Source organism: Salvelinus fontinalis, unplaced genomic scaffold, assembly GCF_029448725.1.
Source record: "Salvelinus fontinalis isolate EN_2023a unplaced genomic scaffold, ASM2944872v1 scaffold_1465, whole genome shotgun sequence".
Classification (NCBI taxonomy): Eukaryota; Metazoa; Chordata; class Actinopteri; order Salmoniformes; family Salmonidae; genus Salvelinus; species Salvelinus fontinalis.
Window position 1 is genome coordinate 1 of NW_026601674.1, and position 21,150 is coordinate 21,150.

Consider the following 21,150-nt stretch of genomic DNA (forward strand, 5'->3'; position numbering starts at 1 on the left):
TTGGGCAGAAGCAGTTAGGTAGCAGGGCAGTAGTAAATAGGTAGCAGGGCAGTAGCGGTTAGGTAGCAGGGAAGTAGCGGTTAGGTAGCAGGGAAGTAGCGGTTAGGTAGCAGGGCAATAGCAGTTAGGTAATAGGGCAGTAGCAGTGAGGTAGTTGGGCAGAAGCAGTTAGGTAGCAGGGCAGTAGTAAATAGGTAGCAGGGCAGTAGCGGTTAGGTAGCAGGGAAGTAGCGGTTAGGTAGCAGGGCAGTAGCAGTTAGGTAGCGGGGCAGTAGCAGTTAGGTAGTGGGGCAGTAGCAGTTAGGTAGTGGGGCAGTAGCAGTTAGGTAGTGGGGCAGTAGCAGTTAGGAAGCGGGGCAGTAGCAGTTAGGAAGCGGGGCAGTAGCAGTTAGGAAGCGGGGCAGTAGCAGTTAGGTAGCGAGGCAGTAGCAGTTAGGTAGCGAGGCAGTAGCAGTTATGTAGCGAGGCAGTAGCAGTTAGGTAGCGAGGCAGTAGCAGTTAGGTAGCGAGGCAGTAGCAGTTAGGTAGCGAGGCAGTAGCAGTTAGGTAGCGAGGCAGTAGCAGTTAGGTAGCGAGGCAGTAGCAGTTAGGTAGCGAGGCAGTAGCAGTTAGGTAGTGGGGCAGTAGTAGTTAGGTAGCGAGGCAGTAGCAGTTAGGTAGCAGGGCAGTAACAGTTAGGTAGTGGGGCAGTAGTAGTTAAGTAGTGGGGCAGTAGCAGTTAGGTAGCAGGGCAGTAACAGTTAGTTAGTGGGGCAGTAGTAGTTAAGTAGTGGGGCAGTAGCAGTTAGGTAGTGGGGCAGTAGTAGTTAGGTAGCAGGGCAGTAACAGTTAGGTAGTGGGGCAGTAGCAGTTAGGTAGTGGGGCAGTAGTAGTAAGGTAGCAGGGCAGTAGCAGTTAGGTAGCGGGGCAGTAGCAGTTAGGTAGCGGGGCAGTAGCAGTTAGGTAACAGGGAAGTAACAGTTAAGTAGCAGAGCAGTAGTAGTTAGGTAGCAGTGCAGTAGCAGTTAGGTAGCAGGGCAGGAACAGTTAAGTAGCAGAGCAGTAGTAGTTAGGTAGCAGGGCAGTAGCGGTTAGGTAGCAGGGCAGTAGTAGTTAGGTAGAAGGGCAGTAGAAGTTAGATAATAGGGCAGTAGCAGTTAGGTAGTGGGGCAGTAGCAGTTAGGTAGTGGGGCAGTAGCAGTTAGGTAGCGAGGCATTAGCAGTTAGGTATCGAGGCAGTAGCAGTTAGGTAGCGGGGCAGTAGCAGTTAGGTAGCGGGGCAGTAGCAGTTAGGTAGTGGGGCAGTAGTAGTTAGGTAGTGAGGCAGTAGCAGTTAGGTAGCAGGGCAGTAGTAGTTGGGTAGCAGGGCAGTAGCAGTTATGTAGCGAGGCAGTAGTAGTTAGGTAGTGGGGCAGTAGCAGTTAGGTAGTGGGGCAGTAGTATTTAGGTAGCAGAGCAGCAGCAGTTAGGTAGCTAGGCAGTAGCAGTTAGGTAGTGGGGCAGTAGTAGTTAGGTAGCGAGACAGTAGCAGTTAGGTAGTGGGGCAGTAGTAGTTAGGTAGCAGGGCAGTAACAGTTAGGTAGTGGGGCAGTAGCAGTTAGGTAGTGGGGCAGTAGCGGGGAAGTAGCAGTTTGGTAGCAGGGCAGTAGCAGTTAGGTAGCAGGGCAGTAGCAGTTAGGTAGCGGGGCAGTAGCAGTTTGGTAGCGGGTTCTTTCACTTATCCATAAATTGTCTGTATTTACCCTAACCATTACAGAAGAACCAGAAAAGCCTGTCTGGGTCAAGCCTCCCATCAACTCTTTGTTATACAGGTGGAACAGGAAGCCATCATTGCTTTTAAAGCTATGTGCAGGGCTATTAAAGCGCAAAGCCCTGCAAGGGGATGATTGAAGTCTGGTGTAAAATCTCAATTTATACTGTAGATCTACAGAGACATCATGAGAGCCACTGTAGCCGTCCTATTGGTCCTCTGTCTCCTGGTCATCAGTCACAGTAAGTTACCATCATCTGAAACATGCTTGATCAACTTGGAATTGATCAAGATTTTATTGGTGCAATCTACTCATATGTCTTTGTCTCTATAGCATGGGACTGTCAGGAGCTAGTGGACATCAAGAATCTGATGCAGACTGATGTAGGACTGGGCAAGTGGTTGCAACGGACACAATTAAAATGTCCTACTACCCGGTAGGTGATAAATGGGTCTACCTGCCTGGTTCCCTGAATCATATCACTGTAGGACCAGCAGGGATCTGGAGTATCAACAAGGCAGACTCAATTCACAAGTGTGTGGCCGGTAACTGGGTGCAAGCTGCAGGTAAGTGGAGAGCATTACTCAATATTTATCCAGAGGGCACATGCTTCTTAGCTTTCCTGATACCATCAGGGTGTTGAAAAGTTATTCATGTTTCCCAGTTTTAACATGTAAGTCATTTGGCAGAATTCACAGATACGTGCTCCCGTTTGCTTGTCTGTCCGTCTGTCTTTGTTGTCTTCAGGCTTTCTGAAACAGGTGGATGCTGCAGGTGTTCAGTTTATTGTTGGACGATACTCCATACTGTCGGACACACACAAGGCACCAGACACCCCTTCCATGGACAGGATTGCCAGGAGCTGTGAAGTACTACAGTTGTGGACCCTTTGGGTGCTGGGCAGTCAACAAGAATGATGATATCTTCTTAATGAATGTAGGATCTGGGAAAGAGTGTGAGAGCTGGAGCAGGGTAGTAGAGGATGGAGAGTGTCAGTTTATAAAACTGTTTCATATTATAACTGTTGAAATTGTCATTAAACCCTGATTGAATCTGTTTGTTTCCAGCTGAATCAAGACTGCCTAAACAACAGGTGGAGTCACATTGACGGGAAGCTTTTTATGATTGAGGTGGAAACTGATGGTAGTGGGGTCAACTTTTTGGGTGATGTTTATACTAGGTAAGGTTGTGTTAGGTTCTGAACAAACAGAGTAAAAACTCACAAAAAGCTCAAACTAAGTTCATTCACCCACTGGGTTAAACTGCAAAATACAAAAACATGATTACACAAACACACATATTTTTTTGTCCTCCCACTAGCCAGAATCAACTCCTTGCACATCTAGACAGCCAATACATCTCTGTTGCTAGTCAAGAACTTGTTTAGTTCCTCTCACTGGTTTAGTCATGGCCCCACCTGACACTAAAACCTTTGTGGTCTGTTGTAATGGCTTTCCTCCTCCTCTTCATCCGAAGAGGGGGAGCAGGGATTCGACCAAAACGCAGCGTGGTTATATGACATGATATTTATTAAACAAAACCGAAAACACGAAGAACACTTGAATAGATACAAAAACAACAAACGACATAGACTGACCTGAACGTATTAACTTACATGTAATGAAGAACGCAGGAACAGGAAAAACAGACTACACAAAAACCGAACGAACAAACAAACCGAAACAGTCCCGTGTGGCTTAACTGACACTGACACTGACACAGGATACAACCACCCACAAACAAACAGTGTGAAAACACCTACCTTAATATGGCCCTCAATCAGAGGAAATGAAAACCACCTGCCTCTAATTGAGAGCCATATCAGGTCACCCTTAACAACAGAAAACCGGTCAGGAACGTGACATCTGTTCCTTCTCACTCCATCTGACCTGTGACCTGGGCCGAATTCCTCTCTCCTCCTTAATCCACGCCTGTCCTCCCTTATCTGTGACTGAAACCAGACATTTGCCCTGTGCTTCCCCCCTTAGGATCCATGAGATTCAACAGTAACATGTTTGACAGAATGTAAACTTTCTTCATTCCCATGTCTCAGTCAACAACTTTCCATACACCTACAGTACCAGTCAAAAGTTAGGACACAACTACTCATTCAAGGATTTTTCTTCTGTTTTACTATTTTCTACATTGTAGAATAATAGTGAAGACATCAAAACTGTGAAATAACACATATGGAATTGTGTAGTTACCAAAAAAGTGTTAAACAAATCAAAACATATTTAATATTTTAGATTCTTCAAAGTAGTATCACATAGTGATCCAAGATGGCAACCCACCTCACCCAATGTGATACGGATCCGCAATTCTTTTTTAGACCTTACAGCTAGAACCTCCATCAGAAGCTAGCCATCAGATGCTAATCAGCTAATTAGCTACTAGCTAGTTAGTCATTGTTAGCCATTGCTAGCGGCCTTTACCTCTAGCTCAGACACCAGCCGCTTTCACCCTGGATAATACCCGCCAGTCTGCTCAGTGCGATATTAACCCTGAGAATATTGGACTGCTTTTCTCCACCATTACTCCAGATTACTCCATTACTGGACCATTATTCCAGATCACCACAGCTAGCTAGCTTCTACCGAGTGGCCCAGCCCCAAAGCTAGCCTTTGAGCCAGGCCCATTTCCCGGCCTGCTCAGTGGACCCTATGATCATTCGGCTACAAAGCTGATGCCCGCCGGACTCTTCACTAGCACGACTAGAAACCATTACATCGCCGGATTCCTGCCGTAAGCTCTGGACCTTTGCATCGGATCATCGCAACTAGCTAGCTGCTACCGAGTGGCTATAGTGGCTAACGCCCTTGTCCCGAAGCTAGCACCAGTTAGCCCCGAGCCAGGCGCATCTCCCAGCTAGCAAACAAAATTACTCCAGCTACAATACCTCTTTTGCCAATTGGCCTGGACCCTTTGTCGACACGGAGCCCCGCCGATCCATCACGTCTGGTCTGCCGACGTAATTTCGTCCGATGTTCCCTCAACCGGCCTTTGTCGGACATCGGTGAAGATGCTTCTGCTAGCCCCGGCCTGCTAACCTTTATGAACGCCGTGTCTCCCGCTTGCTAGCGTAGTAACTACTTCCCTGTTTCATTTATTTCTGTTCACTGGACCCTATGATACCTGGCTTCATAGCTGATGCCTGCTGGACTGTTCATTAATCACGGTACTCCATATTGTTTATTTTGTTTATCTGTCCGCCCCAGACTTCGAACTCAGGCCCTGTGTGTAGTTAACTGACCCTCTCTGCCCATTCATCGCCATTTTACCTGTTGTTGTTGTCTTGGCTGATTAGCTGTTGCTGTCTTACCCGTTGTTGTCTTAGCTAGCTCTCCCAATCAACACCTGTGATTGCTTTATGCCACGCTTAATGTCTCTCTAATGTCAATATGGCTTGTATACTGTTGTTTAGGGTAGTTATCATTGTTTTATTTTACTGCGGAGCCCCTAGCCCCACACAACATGCCTCAGATACCACTTTTCCCCCTTCTCCCACAAACAGGGTGACCTCAACTAGCATAACTAGCACCTCCAGAGATGCAACCTCTTTTATTGTCACTCAATGCCTAGGCTTACATCCACTCTACCATACCCGTGTCTGTTCATTATGCCCTGAATCTTTTCTACCATGCCCAGAAATCTGCTCCTTTTATTCTCTGTCCCCAACGCAATAGACGACCAGATTTGATAGCCTTTAGCTGTAAATCAAATCAAAATCAAATCAAATGTATTTATATAGCCCTTCTTACATCAGCTGATATCTCAAAGTGCTGTACAGAAACCCAGCCTAAAACCCCAAACAGCAAGCAATGCAGGTGTAGAAGCACGGTGGCTAGGAAAAACTCCCTAGAAAGGCTAAAACCTAGGAAGAAACCTAGAGAGGAACCAGGCTATGAGGGGTGGCCAGTCCTCTTCTGGCTGTGCCGGCTGGAGATTATAACAGAACATGGCCAAGATGTTCAAATGTTCATAAATGACAAGCATGGTCAAATAATAATAATCACAGTAGTTGTCGAGGGTGCAACAGGTCAGCACCTCAGGAGTAAATGTCAGTTGGCTTTTCATAGCCGATCATTGAGAGTATCTCTACCACTCCTGCTGTCTCTAGAGAGTTGAAAACATTGGGTCTGGGACAGGTAGCATGTCCGGTGAAAAGGCCAGGGTTCCATAGCCGCAGGCAGAAAAGTTGAAACTGGAGCAGCAGCACGGCCAGGTGGACTGGGGACAGCAAGGAGTCATTATGCTAGGTAGTCCTGAGGCATGGTCCTAGGGCTCAGGTCCTCCGAGAGAGAGAAAGAAAGAAAGAGCGAAAGAGAGAATTAGAGAGAGCATACTTAAATTCACACAGTGTCACGTCTTCCACTGAAGTCGGTTCCTCTCCTTGTTTAGGCGGCGTTCGGAGGTCGGCGTCACCGGTCTTCTAGCCTGTTACGTTCCCCAGTTTCTGTGTTCTGTTTGTATTTGAGTGTGTGTTTCAGGAGATGGCTTCCTGAAGTACTCCCCAACCAGCTGATTGGTCTACCCCAGGCTAATTGGTGATTGGAGCTGACCCCGCCCCCTCGTCAAGAAGCAGCTGACTCTAATCACCATTGCCACCTGAAGATAAAAGCCAGTGTTCTGCCCAAGAGGGAGTAGAGAGAGAGGAGATTTGGAGTAGAGATTTGGAGTAGAGATTTGGAGTAGAGATTTGGAGATTGAGAGAGAGAAAAATTTGATTGTGATATAGTGTGGGTTGTGTATCAGAAAGTGTGGTATGTACTGTTGTTGTTGGTAGCAGTTTTTCTATGTCCTGTGTTTGAGTGTTTGTGAAATCATTAATAAATACTCTGGTTCATTTGTTCCCAGGGGGGGAAGGAGAAGGCACTTTGGGAGTGCTTAGGCAAGAGGCCCGCGGGCATACATATACCCGTAGTATATTTACTGTCTAGGCACACTAGGTAAGACCTGGGCGGACCACCCCCTGTATTTTGGTTAGGGCACCAGACGGTGCTAAGTTAGGTAAGTTAAGTGGGTAGGCAGGTTAGATAGGAGAGGGGGAACTTTGATATTTACTTTCTTTGCTTTGGTTCCGTCCAGCCCCTTTTCCCCATATTACCGTGTAAGAAAATAAATCCAAGTAAACGGTAAAATCTGCTTTTGTGTCATCCTTGCTCGCACCTACAGTCCATACCTCTTGCACTTCAGAGAGTTGAGTTATAGCAGGGACTTGCGTTCCCTCTTCTCAGAGGCGTGCGTAACATAGCCACCGTCGATCCACTTTTCATTTTCCATTTGTTTTGTCTTGTCTTCCTACACACCTAGTTCTCATTTCCCTCATTAAGTGTTGTGTATTTAACCCTCGGTTCCCCCCATGTCTTTGTGTGGAATTGTTTGTTGTAAGTGCTTGTGCACATGTTTACTTGTGGGCGTCGGGTTTTGTACCCATGTTTGTTATTGCTTTATGCCGTTGGTTTTGAAATTAAACTGCTCCGGCTATTACCTAGTTCTGCTCTCCTGCGTCTGACTTCACTGCCACCAGTTACGCACCCCTTTACACACAGGACACCGGATAAGACAGGGTAAATACTCCAGATATAACAGACTAACCCTAGCCCCCCGACACATAAACTACTGCAGCATCAATACTGGAGGCTGAGACAGGAGGGGTCAGGAGACACAGTGGCCCCATCCGATGATACCCCGGGACAGGGCTATCCGATGATACCCCCGGACAGGGCCAAACAGGCAGGGTATAACCCCACCCACTTTGCCAAGCACAGCCCCCACACCACTGTGGGTCAATTAACTTTGTCGGAGTGGGTTCACTGATTATAGTTTGTGAGCTAGGCAGGATACTGCCTGGGAAGGTCAACCACTCAGAAGTACGAGATGGGGAGGGGTTGACCTCCGGTCTCCCCACTGGAAGCCCGAGGTAGGGGGAGTTGGGGAATCTATCAAATAGCGCACCTCTAACTTTGTACAGTACTAATGCAATTAGTAATGCAATTAGTTGTGAAATTTAGTTTGTGTGTTTCTTGTTTGAAGTGCAATAATCAGGTTCTCTTCTTTATAAGTGTGTTATTCTATATGTGTATTTGTGTGATACAGGATTTGTGCAATTTAGTTTTATTTGTGAGTTTTTTGTTAGCAATAGGGTAATAGTGTAATAATTAGATTCTCTTTTTGATTTGTATTTATATACTAGAATTTCTTTCTAATTTCTATTTGTCTTTGTTACTTATTTTTTATATTTATAGTTTTAAATGTTATGATTATTTATTTGTGTTGTTCCAAATGTCTGAATATAAATTGCAGTTAGAATGGTGTTTTTGTTGTTGGCGCGGTGGGGGGGGGGGGGGGGGGGGGCATTGAAGTGGAGGTTCACCAGGGGAGCCATGCAAGCTAGAACCACCACTGCGTACATACAACATCTGTAAGATCCCTCAGTCAAGTATTGAATTTCAAGCACATATTCAACTATACAGACCAAGGAGCTTTACAAAAGCCTCATAAAGAAGGGCAGTGATTGGTAATTGGGTAACAATGACAAATCAGATATTGAATATCTCTTTAATTTAACATTTATTTAACTAAAATGTAATTAAAATATAGGACAAAACACACATCACGACAAGAGAGACACCACAACACTATATAGAGACCTAAGACAACAACATAGCATGGCAGCAACACATGAAAACACAGCATGGTAGCAACACAACATGACAACAACATGTTAGCAACACAACATGGCAGCAGCACAGCATGGTAGCAGCACAGCATGGTAGCACCGCAAAGCATGGTACAAACATTATTGAGCATAGACAACAGCACAACAAGGCAACACAATGAACACATCAAACAAATACACGTTTTGGCCTAAATGCAAAGCCTTATGTTTGGGGCAAATCCAACACAACACCTCACTGAGTAACTGCCTCCTTATTTTAAAGCATGGTGGTGGCTGCATCATGGTATGGGTATGCTTGACAATGGCAAACACTGGGGAGTTTTTCAGGATGAAAAGAAACAGGATGAAGCTAAGTACAGGCAAAATCCTAGAGGACAACCTGATCAGTCTGCTTCACACCAGACACCAGGAGAGGAATTCACCTTTCAACAGGACTAAGACAAATCTACACTGATTGGTTACCAAGAAGACAGTGAATGTTCCTGAGTGGCCAAGTTACAGTTTTGAGTTAAGTTTGCTTGAAAATCTATGGCAACACTTGCAAATTGCGGTCAACAACATCTTTACATAAACTATATGTCACTCCCTGACCATAGTTTGCTTTGTATGTTTCTATGTTTTGTTTGGTCAGGGTGTGATCTGAGTGGGCATTCTATGTTGTGTGTCTAGTTTTTCTGTTTCTGTGTTTGGCCTGATATGGTTCTCAATCAGAGGCAGGTGTTAGTCGTTGTCTCTGATTGGGAACCATATTTAGGTAGCCTGTTTTGTCATTGTGGGTTGTGGGTGATTGTCTATGTGTAGTGTTTTGTGTCAGCACTTTATTCGATAGCTTCATGTTTGTTGTTTGTTATTTTTGTTAGTTCGTTCAGTGTTCTCTTTTCTAAATAAATTAAAGATGAACACTTACCATGCTGCATATTGGTCCTCTCTTTCTCCCAATGAAGATCGTGACACTATATGACCTAGTGTGGCCTAGCCTGAACCACTTAAACCATCCCAAGACCATTATTTCTCCACCACCAAACTTTACAGTTGGCAATATGCATTCGGGCAGGTAGCTATCTCCTGGCATCCGCCAAACCCAGATTCATCCGTCGGACTGCCACCTCAATTACCTCGACTAAGCTGTGCCCTTCCCCCACACACACACACATTGACTCTGTACCGGTACAACCTCTATATAGCCTCGCTACTGTTATTTTACTGCTGCTCTTTAACTATTAGTTAAAAAAAAATATATACTTATCCATTTTTTACTTAATACTTATTTATTTCAACTGCAGTGTTGGTTAAGGGCTTGTAAGTAAGAATTTCACTGTTTGACCGGAATAAAAAGTGTGCCTGTTCACTACACTCTGCTCTCCTGCACATGACTTCGCCTCCGATACACACTCCTAACAGCATTTCACTGTAAGGTCTACACCTGATGTATTCGCCGCATGTGACAAACACAATTTGATTTTATTTTATTTGAGATGGTGAAGCGGGATTCATCACTCAAGAGAAGGCGTTTCCACTGCTCCAGAGTCCAATGGCGGCGAGATTTACACCACTCCAGCCGACACTTGGCATTACGCATAGTGATCTTAGGCTTGTGTACGGCTGGTCGGCTATGGAACCAATTTCATGAAGATCCCAACGAACAGTTCTTGTGATGACATTGCTTTCAGAGGCAGTTTGGAACTCGGTAGTGAGTGTTGCAACCGAGGACAGACTATTTTTACCCGCTACACACTTCAGCACTTGGCAGTCCAGTTCTGTGAGCTTGTTTGGCCTACCACATCGCGGCTGAGCAGTTGATGCTTCTAGATGTTTCCACTTCACAATAACACCACTTATAGTTGACCGGGGCAGCTGGGTTGAGCTCTTCAGTAAGGCCAATGTTTGTTTATGTAGATTGCATGGCTGTTGGCTTGATTTTAGACACCTGTCAGCAACGGTAGTTGCTGAAATAGCTGAATTCAAAAATGTGTAGTTGTGTCCACATACTTTGTATATAGAGTGTAGCTTGAAGATTTTAAAAGAGAAATGGGCAAATATTGCACAATATAGGTGTGCAAAGCCCTTATGAGACTAACCCAAGAAGACTGTAATCGCTGCCAAAGGTGTTTTTACCATGTATTGACTTGGGGGGGGGGGGGGGGGGGGGGTGAAAACGTATATAATCGAGGTACATTTGTGTTTTATATTGCGTTAATTTAAAAGAATATCAGTTTCCTTTCACTTTGACACTACAGAGTATTTTGTGTAGATGGTTGACAAAAAAATTGCTAATATATCCGTTTTAATCCCACTTGGTAATACAAAATGTGAAGAAATCCAAGGTGGGTGTGGACTTTCTATAGGCACTGTATTTCAAAATGTAAACATGGCAAATGCATATTTCAATGTAAACACAGAAAACATGAAAAGAACAAATTAATGATCTTTGTCATCAGGTGACATTAACACAACTCTCCTCTCTCCCGGACACCGGACACCATCAAGTCTTCGTTTAACAGGTGGAACAGGAAGCCATCATTGGTGAAAGGTATGTGCAAGGCTATAAAAGCTCAGTCTTGCAAGGGGACAATTGAAGTCTGGTGTACAACCAAACTTATACTGTAGATCTACAGAGACATCATGAGAGTCACTGCAGCCGTCCTACTGGTCCTCTGACTCCTGGCCATCAGTCATGGTAAGTTACCATCATCTGAAACATGCTTGATCAACTTGGAGTTGATGAAGTTTGCTCCATAATGTCATCCTCCTTTTTCTTGGTGTACTCTACTCATATGTCTTTGTCTCCATAGCATGGGACTGTCAGGAGGTAGTAAACATCAAGAATCTGATGCAGATCGATGCAGGACTTGGGCAAGTGGTTGCTACGGACACAAGTCAAGTCCCCTATTACCTGGTAGGTGATAAATGGATCCGCCTGCCTGGTTCCCTGAAACATATCACTGTAGGACCAGCAGGGATCTGGGGTGTCAACAAGGCAGACTCAATCTACAAGTATGTGGCCGGGAACTGGGTGCAAGCTGCAGGTAAGTGGAGAGCATTACTCAATATTTATCCAGAGGACACCTTCTTTTTAGCTTTCCTGATATCATCAGGCTGTTGATTTTTTTTTAAATTGTAAATTGTAGGTCATTTGGCAGTACTTACAGATATGTGCTCCTTGCTTGCTTGTCCGTCCGTCTGTCTGTCTTTGTGGTCTTCAGGCCTTCTGAAACAGTTGGATGCTGGAGGTGAACAGTTTATTGTGGGGGCCAACATGAACGATACTCCATTCTGTCTGACTCGTAGTGCCACAGTTGGCTACAAGGGTCCAGGCTCACCCCTTCCATGGACAGGATTGCCAGGAGCTGTGAAGTACTACAGTTGTGGACCCTTTGGGTGCTGGGCAGTCAACAAGAATGATGATATCTTCTTAATGAGTGTAAGATCTGGGAAAGAGTGTGAGAGCTGGAGCAGAGTAGTAGAGGATGGAGAGTGTCAGTTATTCTAAAACTGTTTCATATTGTAACTGTTGAAATGGTCCTAAAACCCTGATTGAATCTGTTTTTCCAGCTGAATCTAGACTGCCAAAACAAGGGGTGGAGTCACATTGACGGCAAGCTTTCCGTGATTGAGGTGGCAACTGATGGAAGTGTCTTTGGGGTCAACTCTGCGGGTGATGTTTTTACCAGGTAAGGTTGCTACTGAACTATGTGTATAATAATGGTATACCTTTAATTATAATTATTAACTAAAATACTGTAGACACATTTAAAATCAGTCAAATATAATCAGATCTAAACTTATAGGACTTATAAAGAAATGTGTAGACATTGTAAGGTAAAATATGTAAAGTGGGATGTCCTGTAAAGCTACAGTTTGTGATAAAACAACAACTTCCCAGACACCCCACCACTAGTTTTGGTAAACAGCTGAGGAATGTAGTTAGAGACATGTAACTTCTCTCAAATCCATACATGGAGCTACGGATGCAAAGACACATCAATGATTTGTTAAAAAAAAAAGTAAAATTTCTTAAAGCTATACATTGCTTGTTTACAATAACACTGTTGACAAACAATTGAGTAAAAGCTTACATTTTGTCTTATGATGTGGTTCAATAAAGCTCAAGAGGCAGAAGTTATATTCTTAAAAATCAATGGCTATAATCAATTATTAAAGTCCAACATTGGATGTACTTAAAAAAATGGATAATCTTTAAAACATGAACCCCAAACTTTTCTTCAACACAGAGACGGAATCACAGCCAGTAAACCAGAGGGCACCGGATGGAGCAATATCCCAATGTCCATGCACATGGGCCACGTGACCTACGACCTGGGCCGTCTTTGGGTCGTCTCCAAGTCTGGTGTCACCATGGTGTGCACACCTTAGCCTCTCTTCTGCATGATGATGGCTGTTCGGGATCTGTCTAAAGATCACTTGCTAACTCATTGATGTCTCTTTCTGGAACAGTCTTCTGCTTGAGAATGCCCAACATTAGTTCATTAGAATCCTTCATTCTAAAACCCACTACTCTAACTATACTGTTCAGTACTTTATCTCTGTCAATCTCTGTCACTGATCTTAATGATCTTGCTCACCAGCCACATGGGTTTTGCTGTGCTTCAGAGGTCATTCATAGAGATGGATGGAATCCTTTTCAATGCTTATTATCTCATTATATAATCATTTCCCGCTAAAATAAAGCATTCAGTTTGAAGCTATTGTAATTTCCGTGTTTCTTTGTTTTCATATTGAACAGGGGGTTTTTAGTTTGCTCTGCCAGTGGCGGTTTTAGCATGTACATGTTGGTGGGGAAAACAGATCAAATTGTTTTAGATACATTCCAGCAAAGCCACTACACAACACAACATTAAACCAGTGCTGGAAAAAGTAATCAATTGTCATACTTGAGTAAAAGTAAAGATACCTTATTAGAAAATAACTCAAGTAAAGGTGAAAGTCACCAAGTAAAACACTACTTGGTTAAAAGTCTAAAAGTATTTGGTTTGAAATATACTTAAGTATTAAAAGTAAATGGAATTGCTAAAATGTACATAAGTATCAAAAGTAAAAATACCTTATTTAAGTAAACCAGACGGCACAATAAAAAAATTGAAGGATCGCTAGGGGCATGCTCTAACACACGATGCATGTGTGTTTAGTGAGTCCACCAGATCAGAGGCAGTAAGGATGACCAGGGATGTTCTCTGATAAAGGTGTGAATTGGACCATTTTCTTTTGGGTGCCAGAGAAAATGTATGGAGTAAAAAGTACATTGTTTTTTTTAGGAATGTAGTGAAGTAAAAGTATAAGTTGGCAAAAATATAAAAAGTAAAGGGAAGTACAGATACACCAAAAAATTACTTAAGTAGTACTTTAAAGTATTTTTACTTAACTATTTTACACCACTGCATTAAACAATCCATGAATTGCAGTATAAGGGTGACAGACAGTGCCCACAAACTGTTAGGGCCTACATAAAGCTATCCAGACAGCAGAGCTTTCCTTTCAGCACCATGGAGTGAATCCTCACCACCAATACACCTGACTATCAGCGGAGCTTGGCAACCTGGTCTCAGAGTAATTAGTATTATTCTGTACGTAAATTCGAGACCACTATTTAGTATGTTAAGTTACATTTCGTATGGTATGTATTAATTTGTGGATGTCCATTAACATTTTCATACGATATGTTACGAATTATAATTTGTATTATATGTTACGAACTTGCAAAGCGTACAATATGTTACATATTCTGGTTAGGTGGCTAACGTTAGCTAGCTGGCTAATGTTAGCAAGGCTAGGTTAGGGATTAGGTTTAGGAATTAGGTTAAAGGGTTAAGGTTAGGGGAAGGGTTAGCTAAAAGGTTTAAGGTTAGGGGAAGGGTTAGCTAACATGTTAAGTAGTTGCAAAATACCTAATAAATAGTAAGTAGTTGAAGTTGCTAATGAGCTAAATTGCTAAAGCTAGCCGTGATGAGATTCAAACGCGTTATACGTCCACCCATCCACCCAGACTTAAGTAATCATGTGTCATACCAAACCTAACATATCATACTAATTTGAGTGTCCCAAACTTACGTTTATGAGACCAGGCTGAGCATCGTCTGGCAGCAATACAGTTCATTTGACCTAAGTTACTGCATTTTATAAAAACAGCTGATATGGCTGACTTGCTTAAATAAATATGGTTTCTACGGATTCCTTGTGGATTTGTGTAACTCGATAAGAATCACATTCTGCTTCAATAATAGTGAATGCCGACATGAGTTTAGACCTTTGAACCATACACAAACATTATTACATTTATGTTCAGTAAATTCATGATGTTTGTTCTGATCATTAGCAAACGAGCTGCGACGAGGTAGGCCTATTCCTTCAGTACTTTCAAAATGGACACCGACAGAAATTCAGATGTTATTTCAGATAAATTCAGCAATGTGTTGAGGCCTTAACTTTACTCTTCATTAAATCACCATAGACACACACAGAGAGAGAGAGAGAGACACACACTCACAGAGAGAGAGAGACACACATAGAGAGAGAGAGAGAGACACAGAGAGAGAGAGAGAGACACACACACACAGAGAGAGAGAGAGAGAGAGAGAGAGAGACACACACACATAGAGAGAGAGACACACATAGAGAGAGAGAGACGCACAGAGAGAGAGAGAGAGAGACAGAGACAGAGAGAGAGAGACACAGAGAGAGAGAGAGACAGAGAGAGAGAGAGAGACACAGAGAGAGAGAGAGAGAGAGAGAAAGAGAGAGTGAGAGAGTGTTAGCCTACCATTTAAAGTGTTTTATTAGGCATTTGAGGTCTAAAAAGGAAGGAAAATACAATCACGAGGATCCACTATTATAGGCAATATACCGACTCACAGACAGCGCATTGAGCAAACAATACAACCCTTGCAAAATCAACTGGAATTACATGGGTCTATTAATGAACATTTAGTTGAAAACAAATATTTGAATGGAAAGAGACTGTCACTGGCAAACATGGTTACAGACCCAACAACATTGTATAGTGTTCCCTCCTCAGGGAGAAAAACACCTGAGCTAATTATAATACACAAAGTAAGCAAAACAATTAAATGCATCATTCCAACATTACCTAAAATTATGAATATGGTACTAATGAGATAGACCTATATTAGCAATATAACAATTGATATGTACAAAATACAGTATAAGGAAAACATTTGTGTATAAGAGGGAAGCCATCATTTCGATTAAGACATTAATGAGAGTGAGTTTAAATGGACGTAGTTGATATGGACGTAGTTGCACTTTTGAAATGGACAGCAACAGAATGGGGCGTTCTTACTGTATTCTCCCTATACACCAAGTCAGAACCATAGGATAAATAACGGGGGCATAGAAGCAGACAATAAAAGCTCTCACAATATTCAATGAAGACAGTTCTCTAAAACTGGCTATTGGCTACAGGTGCACCACCCGTCAATTTCATATCTCCCTGGCATACTACATAATTTATGCAGCAGTTTACAATAAATACGTTTGGACTCACCATTGTTGTGCTGTGCTCACTTCAAAAGGAAGGAGGCGTGGCAGTCCCTTTTGTGGGAAAACTTTGTCATCATCAAACTTTGTCATCAAAGTCTGGCATTCTCTGGATGAAGTCATGCTGGATTGATGCATGGCCAATGATTTCAACCTTTTCTGGCCCAAAATGTTGCATGTGAATGTTTATATTTTTAAGCTTGATAATGAGACCTTTTCAGACAAATGTTTTCAAGCCTTAAACCCAGACTCTGACTTCACACCCTCTGCACTGAATAGCAGGTAGGGGAAGCAAAATAGTGATTGCTAACTGCGGCACTTGCAGTTAGCCACCGATTCCTTCCAAACCACTCATTGTTGAATTTGTGGTTTCCGACTTCTTGTGTAATGTTTATGTCCAATGGCCCATAAGCACAGAGATGTTTTATTTATAATGTATCTTCATATGATAAGGATTGAAAAGGATTTCCCAGTAGATTGGCAATGTGATTCATAATGATGACTGCCTGTCTAGCTAGCTAGCATGCTAGCTAAGATTTTGAAAGTATGATGTTGACATGATCAGTCGAATCAAAGCTACGGTATAACGTGTTTTGACGTCATTTTTATCTGAACCAAACATAGACATCTATGACTGGTTCAGATTTTGGTTTGGACCAGACTAAAAACCAACGTCCGTGGACATGGAAATCAAGGCCGGTACAGACAGGACCAAAAAAAGATGTCCAAAAGGTGTCGGCATTTATCCGTGTTGCCAGGTCCAACAGGACCAAAAAAAGACGACCAGAGGACATTGGCGTCGTCCCGTGCTTACTGGGGTGTAGCGTACCATGAAGGCCATCAAAGGAATTTTATAAATAATGTGTCAGGCCCAACGTTTGTAAAACAGGCTGTTGTGTCATACATTTTATCTCCTGCCTGAAGGCTACAGAAAAGGCTACATACTATTTCTATTATATCCTATATCCAGGTACGGGATCAAGCGCGTGCACCAACATTTTATGTGTTTAATTATAGAATTACATATACAGTCCCTAAGGATCTCTGTGGGCCTAGTCATAAAGATTTTTAATTTAACTTATATGTTTAACAAATATGTTACCCTTTATTGTGGTGTAAACAGAACAAATCACAATGTTTTCATCTGATTGTCAAGCTATAATTTCAAAGGGCTCCTTCATAGGTCACCCACACACATTTATCCACTTGCAAGATATTTCCAGCTTCCAAATAGTGGTGAGTGGAAAGAGACATCTGTTACACAAACACCAAAAAGTTTAATGTCAAATTTGGCAATTGTCAGTAGGGTAGATTTTATGTGTCTACTGCTGTTACCGTGCGTTTCGGTGCCGGCCACTCATCTTTGCCTTGGCAAAATGTCAGTGTTCTTGTTGAACCACATCGTATTTGAGTGTAAGCTATACCATTATTTTTCAAGTCCATTCGCTCATTTGTCATGCCTCTATCATGCGGTAATCATAAAAAGTTGTGTAATAGCCTACAGTTTTTGTGAATGTCTCACCCTGGCTCTATCTGCTACGTGATTTATGTTGTTGGAGCGTCCCAGAGATGCCAACAGAGTTGCTGCTGGGAATGAACAAGCACAATATTTTTTGCCCCTGCCTTATCACAGGGAGGCATCAGCGCTCACCTAAAAAGCCCATATGCCACTGGTTGAGAGAAATTGTCAGGGTTTTTGGGCAGAATTACATGAGGTTTAATGTGTTGTTGTTGAAGGTGGGTCTTGGTCAGTTTAGCTCAGAAAATGCCGCCCTCGTCCATGTGCCTCCATAGACAGCCGCATAATCCTGCCTAATGAGCGGGCCGGCCCTACCCTGCTTAGAGGGTAGGTACAGGGTAAGACTGCTGTAAAATAAAGCTGTACACAACTAAGACAAGCACACAACTCAGAGTGAAGTTTATTTAATGAAAAATAAAGCAGTAATCATTTGTAGTTCAAACCATTCAGACTTTAAAGACGTTTTTGTGGGAAGAACCGTTTTCAGGATGTAACGGCTCTCGTTTGTAGAAGGATGGAGAGTGGACCAAGGCGCAGCGTGGTAGACGTACATTGTAACTTTATTGATGACACCAAACAAAATAACAACGTTTTTTTTAAAAACGGAAACACACAGTTCTGTAAGGCTAAGAAACTAAACAGAAAACAAGATCCTACAAAACCAAAAAGGAAAATGAAAACTTATATATGATCCCCAACCAGACACAACGATAGACAGCTGCCTCTGAATGGGAACCACACTCGGCCAAAAACAAAGAAATAGAACACATAGACTTTCCCACCCGAGTCACACCCTGACCTAACCAATCATAGAGAATAATAAGGATCTCTAAGGTCAGGGCGTGACACCATCCGCCCTGGTCTCACAAACACTGTTCTTGCTTAGCCCCCGTTAATCACACAGGCTAATGGTTGGTCTCAATTGGATGCAGAATAGATAGACCAATGCAATGTAGCTCAAACACACCATTTTTCAAAGGGGTTGGAAGCACTAAATCACAGAAATGATTATGTGGGATTCAAAGCATTTTGAACAGATGTACCCCACCTCTTTCTTCAACACAGAGTCAGCATCACAGCCAGTAAACCAGAGGGCACTGGATGGAGCAATGTCTCAATGTGTAGGGATTGATGGTAAGGATGGTCCTATGGCCTTTAGGGGCAAGTGAACTGAGCAGTCACGCAAGTTAAGCCTGCTCTGAGGTAGGCCCACTGCTCTGAGGTAGGCCCACTGCTCTGAGGTAGCCCCACTGCTCTGAGGTATTCCCACTGCTCTGAGGTATTCCCACTGCTCTGAGGTAGCCCCACTGCTCTGAGGTAGCCCCACTGCTCTGAGGTATTCCCACTGCTCTGAGGTAGCCCCACTGCTCTGAGGTTGCCCCACTGCTCTGAGGTTGCCCCACTGCTCTGAGGTTGCCCCACTGCTCTGAGGTTGCCCCACTGCTCTGAGGTAGCCCCACTGCTCTGAGGTAGCCCCACTGCTCTGAGGTAGCCCCACTGCTCTGAGGTAGCCCCACTGCTCTGAGGTAGCCCCACTGCTCTGAGGTAGCCCCACTGCTCTGAGGTAGCCCCACTGCTCTGAGGTAGCCCCACTGCTCTGAGGTAGCCCCACTGCTCTGAGGTAGCCCCACTGCTCTGAGGTAGCACCGTTGGGCCGGTGATATAAAAAAGTCAATTCAAGCCAACTGAAACTAACTCCAGTAGTCCTAACCTAAAACAAATGTTTCTGGTTCCTCTACATTTAAGTGGAGTGAAAGACAGACAATGTATGGCAGTCAGGCTGGTTGAGCCTGTTCTGAGATTTCTTTTACTTAACAACCAAAATACATGAGTCCACCCCTATGTGTAGTTAAAAGGCACTCCTGAGTGTAAACAGCTCATTTACATTTTCAGGCAAGTGATCCAATCTTCAGGTAACCAAAAAAATACTCCTGACTTGCCTTATGGGCAGGTGCCTTTCAGACTTTAATGTAAATCCCTGATGTGCATGAAGCACGTGACCTACGACCTGGGTCGTCTTTGGGTCGTCTCCACGTCTGGCTTCACCATGCAGTGCACACATTGAGAATAATTAGTAGTCCGCAAAAACATCCATCATTCTGTATGAACAAGGCATTTGAGAATGCAATCCTTGTCATAGCTCATCATCTCTCATATTACATCATGATCATAGCCGATCTACCATCAGTGTCCAATAACTAGGCACTCAGTCAATGTTCAAATGTTCATAGTTCAATGTTATATGAACAATCGGCTTCCCATAACTAGGCAGCATAATAGGCATCCCATAACTAGTCATCAATCAATGTTCAAATAGTTAGGTCGCAGACATGACATAAACACCTTACCTAAATGTACACTTTAAAACATTTCACTTGGAAAAAGTCCAGTGAGCTTCGATATGGCTGTACTTAAAATTGGGTAATTGTTCAGCTGACATGGAATACTCCATCAACCCAATGATTTCTGCTCAATGTAGGCCATGTACCCCGGCCCGAGGAGACACACTGGAGACCAGATGCGTAGAGCCGGCTTCATGGCACCTGGCTCAATGACCACTCTAGCCCGGCCGATACGAGGAGTTGCTATGTACTGCACCAGGCTATGCACACGTACTGGAGACACCTTGCGTATCTCCGCATAACACGGTGCCTGCCCGGACCATCTCTCTCCACTGTAAGCACGGGGAGTTGGCTCAGGTCTCCTACCTGACTTAGCTATTCCCCCCGTGTGCCGTGCTTTCGTGCTGCTTCCTCATACCGCCGCCTCTCCGCGTTCGCTGCCTCTAGCTCAGCCTTGGGGCGGCGATATTCTCCTACCTGTGCCCAGGGTCCTTCTCCGTCCAGAATCTCCTCCCAGGTCCAGGAGTCCTGTGATCGCTGCTGCTGCCCGCTACCACACTGCTTGGTCCTTTGGCTGTGGGTGATTCTGTAACGTCCGTCGTTAGGAGAAAGAGAGGAGGACCAAACTGCAGCGTGGTGAGTATCCATTTTAATATGAATACTTGAAACAAACAAAATAACGAATAAACAAACGAAGACGAAACAGTCCCGTAAAGTGACAACACAAACACAGGAACACCCCACACAATCACCAACACCCCACAATACAAAACAGGCTACCTAAATATGGTTCCCAATCAGAGACAACGACTAACACCTGCCTCTGATTGAGAACCATATCAGGCCAAACACATAGAAATAGACAAACTAGACATAAAACATAGAATGCCCACTCATATCACACCCTGACCAAACAAAACATAGAAACAAACAACGCAAACTATGGTCAGGGCATGACAGTGGGAATAAACAAGCCCGCTCGAAGAGCAGGCGGGCCTACCGACTTAAATAGCCAAACTAAAAGTCTAAACAAGAAACAGGTGAAACAAATCAGACCAAACCAACAGACAAGGGAAAAAGGGATCGGTGGCAGCTAGTAGGCCGGTGACGACGACCGCCGAGCACTACCCGAACAGGAAGGGGAGCCACCTTCGGTAGGAGTCGTGACAGAATGTATCTAAAACAATTTGATCTGTTTTCCCCACCAAGATGTACATGCTAAAATCGCCACAGGCAGAGCAAACTAGATCCCCTTGTTCAATATGAAAACAAAGAAACACGGAAATTACAATAGCTTCAAACTGAATGCTTTATTTTTGCGGGAAATTATTATATAATGAGATAATAAGCATTGAAAAAAATCGA

At 43.6% G+C, this 21,150-nt stretch overlaps 1 protein-coding gene across 2 annotated transcripts; it reads left to right on the top strand.

Annotated features, from left to right (window-relative positions):
* The first annotated feature begins 1,902 nt into the window (after positions 1 to 1,902).
* On the top strand, positions 1,903 to 13,118 carry LOC129849461 (fish-egg lectin-like). 2 transcript variants are annotated; one of them, XM_055916286.1, is made up of 5 exons: positions 1,903 to 1,971; positions 11,205 to 11,438; positions 11,616 to 11,833; positions 11,965 to 12,083; positions 12,645 to 13,118. In XM_055916286.1, the coding sequence occupies exons 1-5, from the start codon at positions 1,917 to 1,919 to the stop codon at positions 12,784 to 12,786; spliced, it is 768 nt and encodes a 255-aa protein (XP_055772261.1). In that variant the 5' UTR covers positions 1,903 to 1,916; the 3' UTR covers positions 12,787 to 13,118. The 2 variants fall into 2 exon arrangements, with proteins under 2 accessions (XP_055772261.1, XP_055772262.1); XM_055916287.1 differs by lacking the exon at positions 1,903 to 1,971 and adding an exon at positions 10,837 to 11,089.
* Positions 13,119 to 21,150: the final 8,032 nt, after the last annotated feature.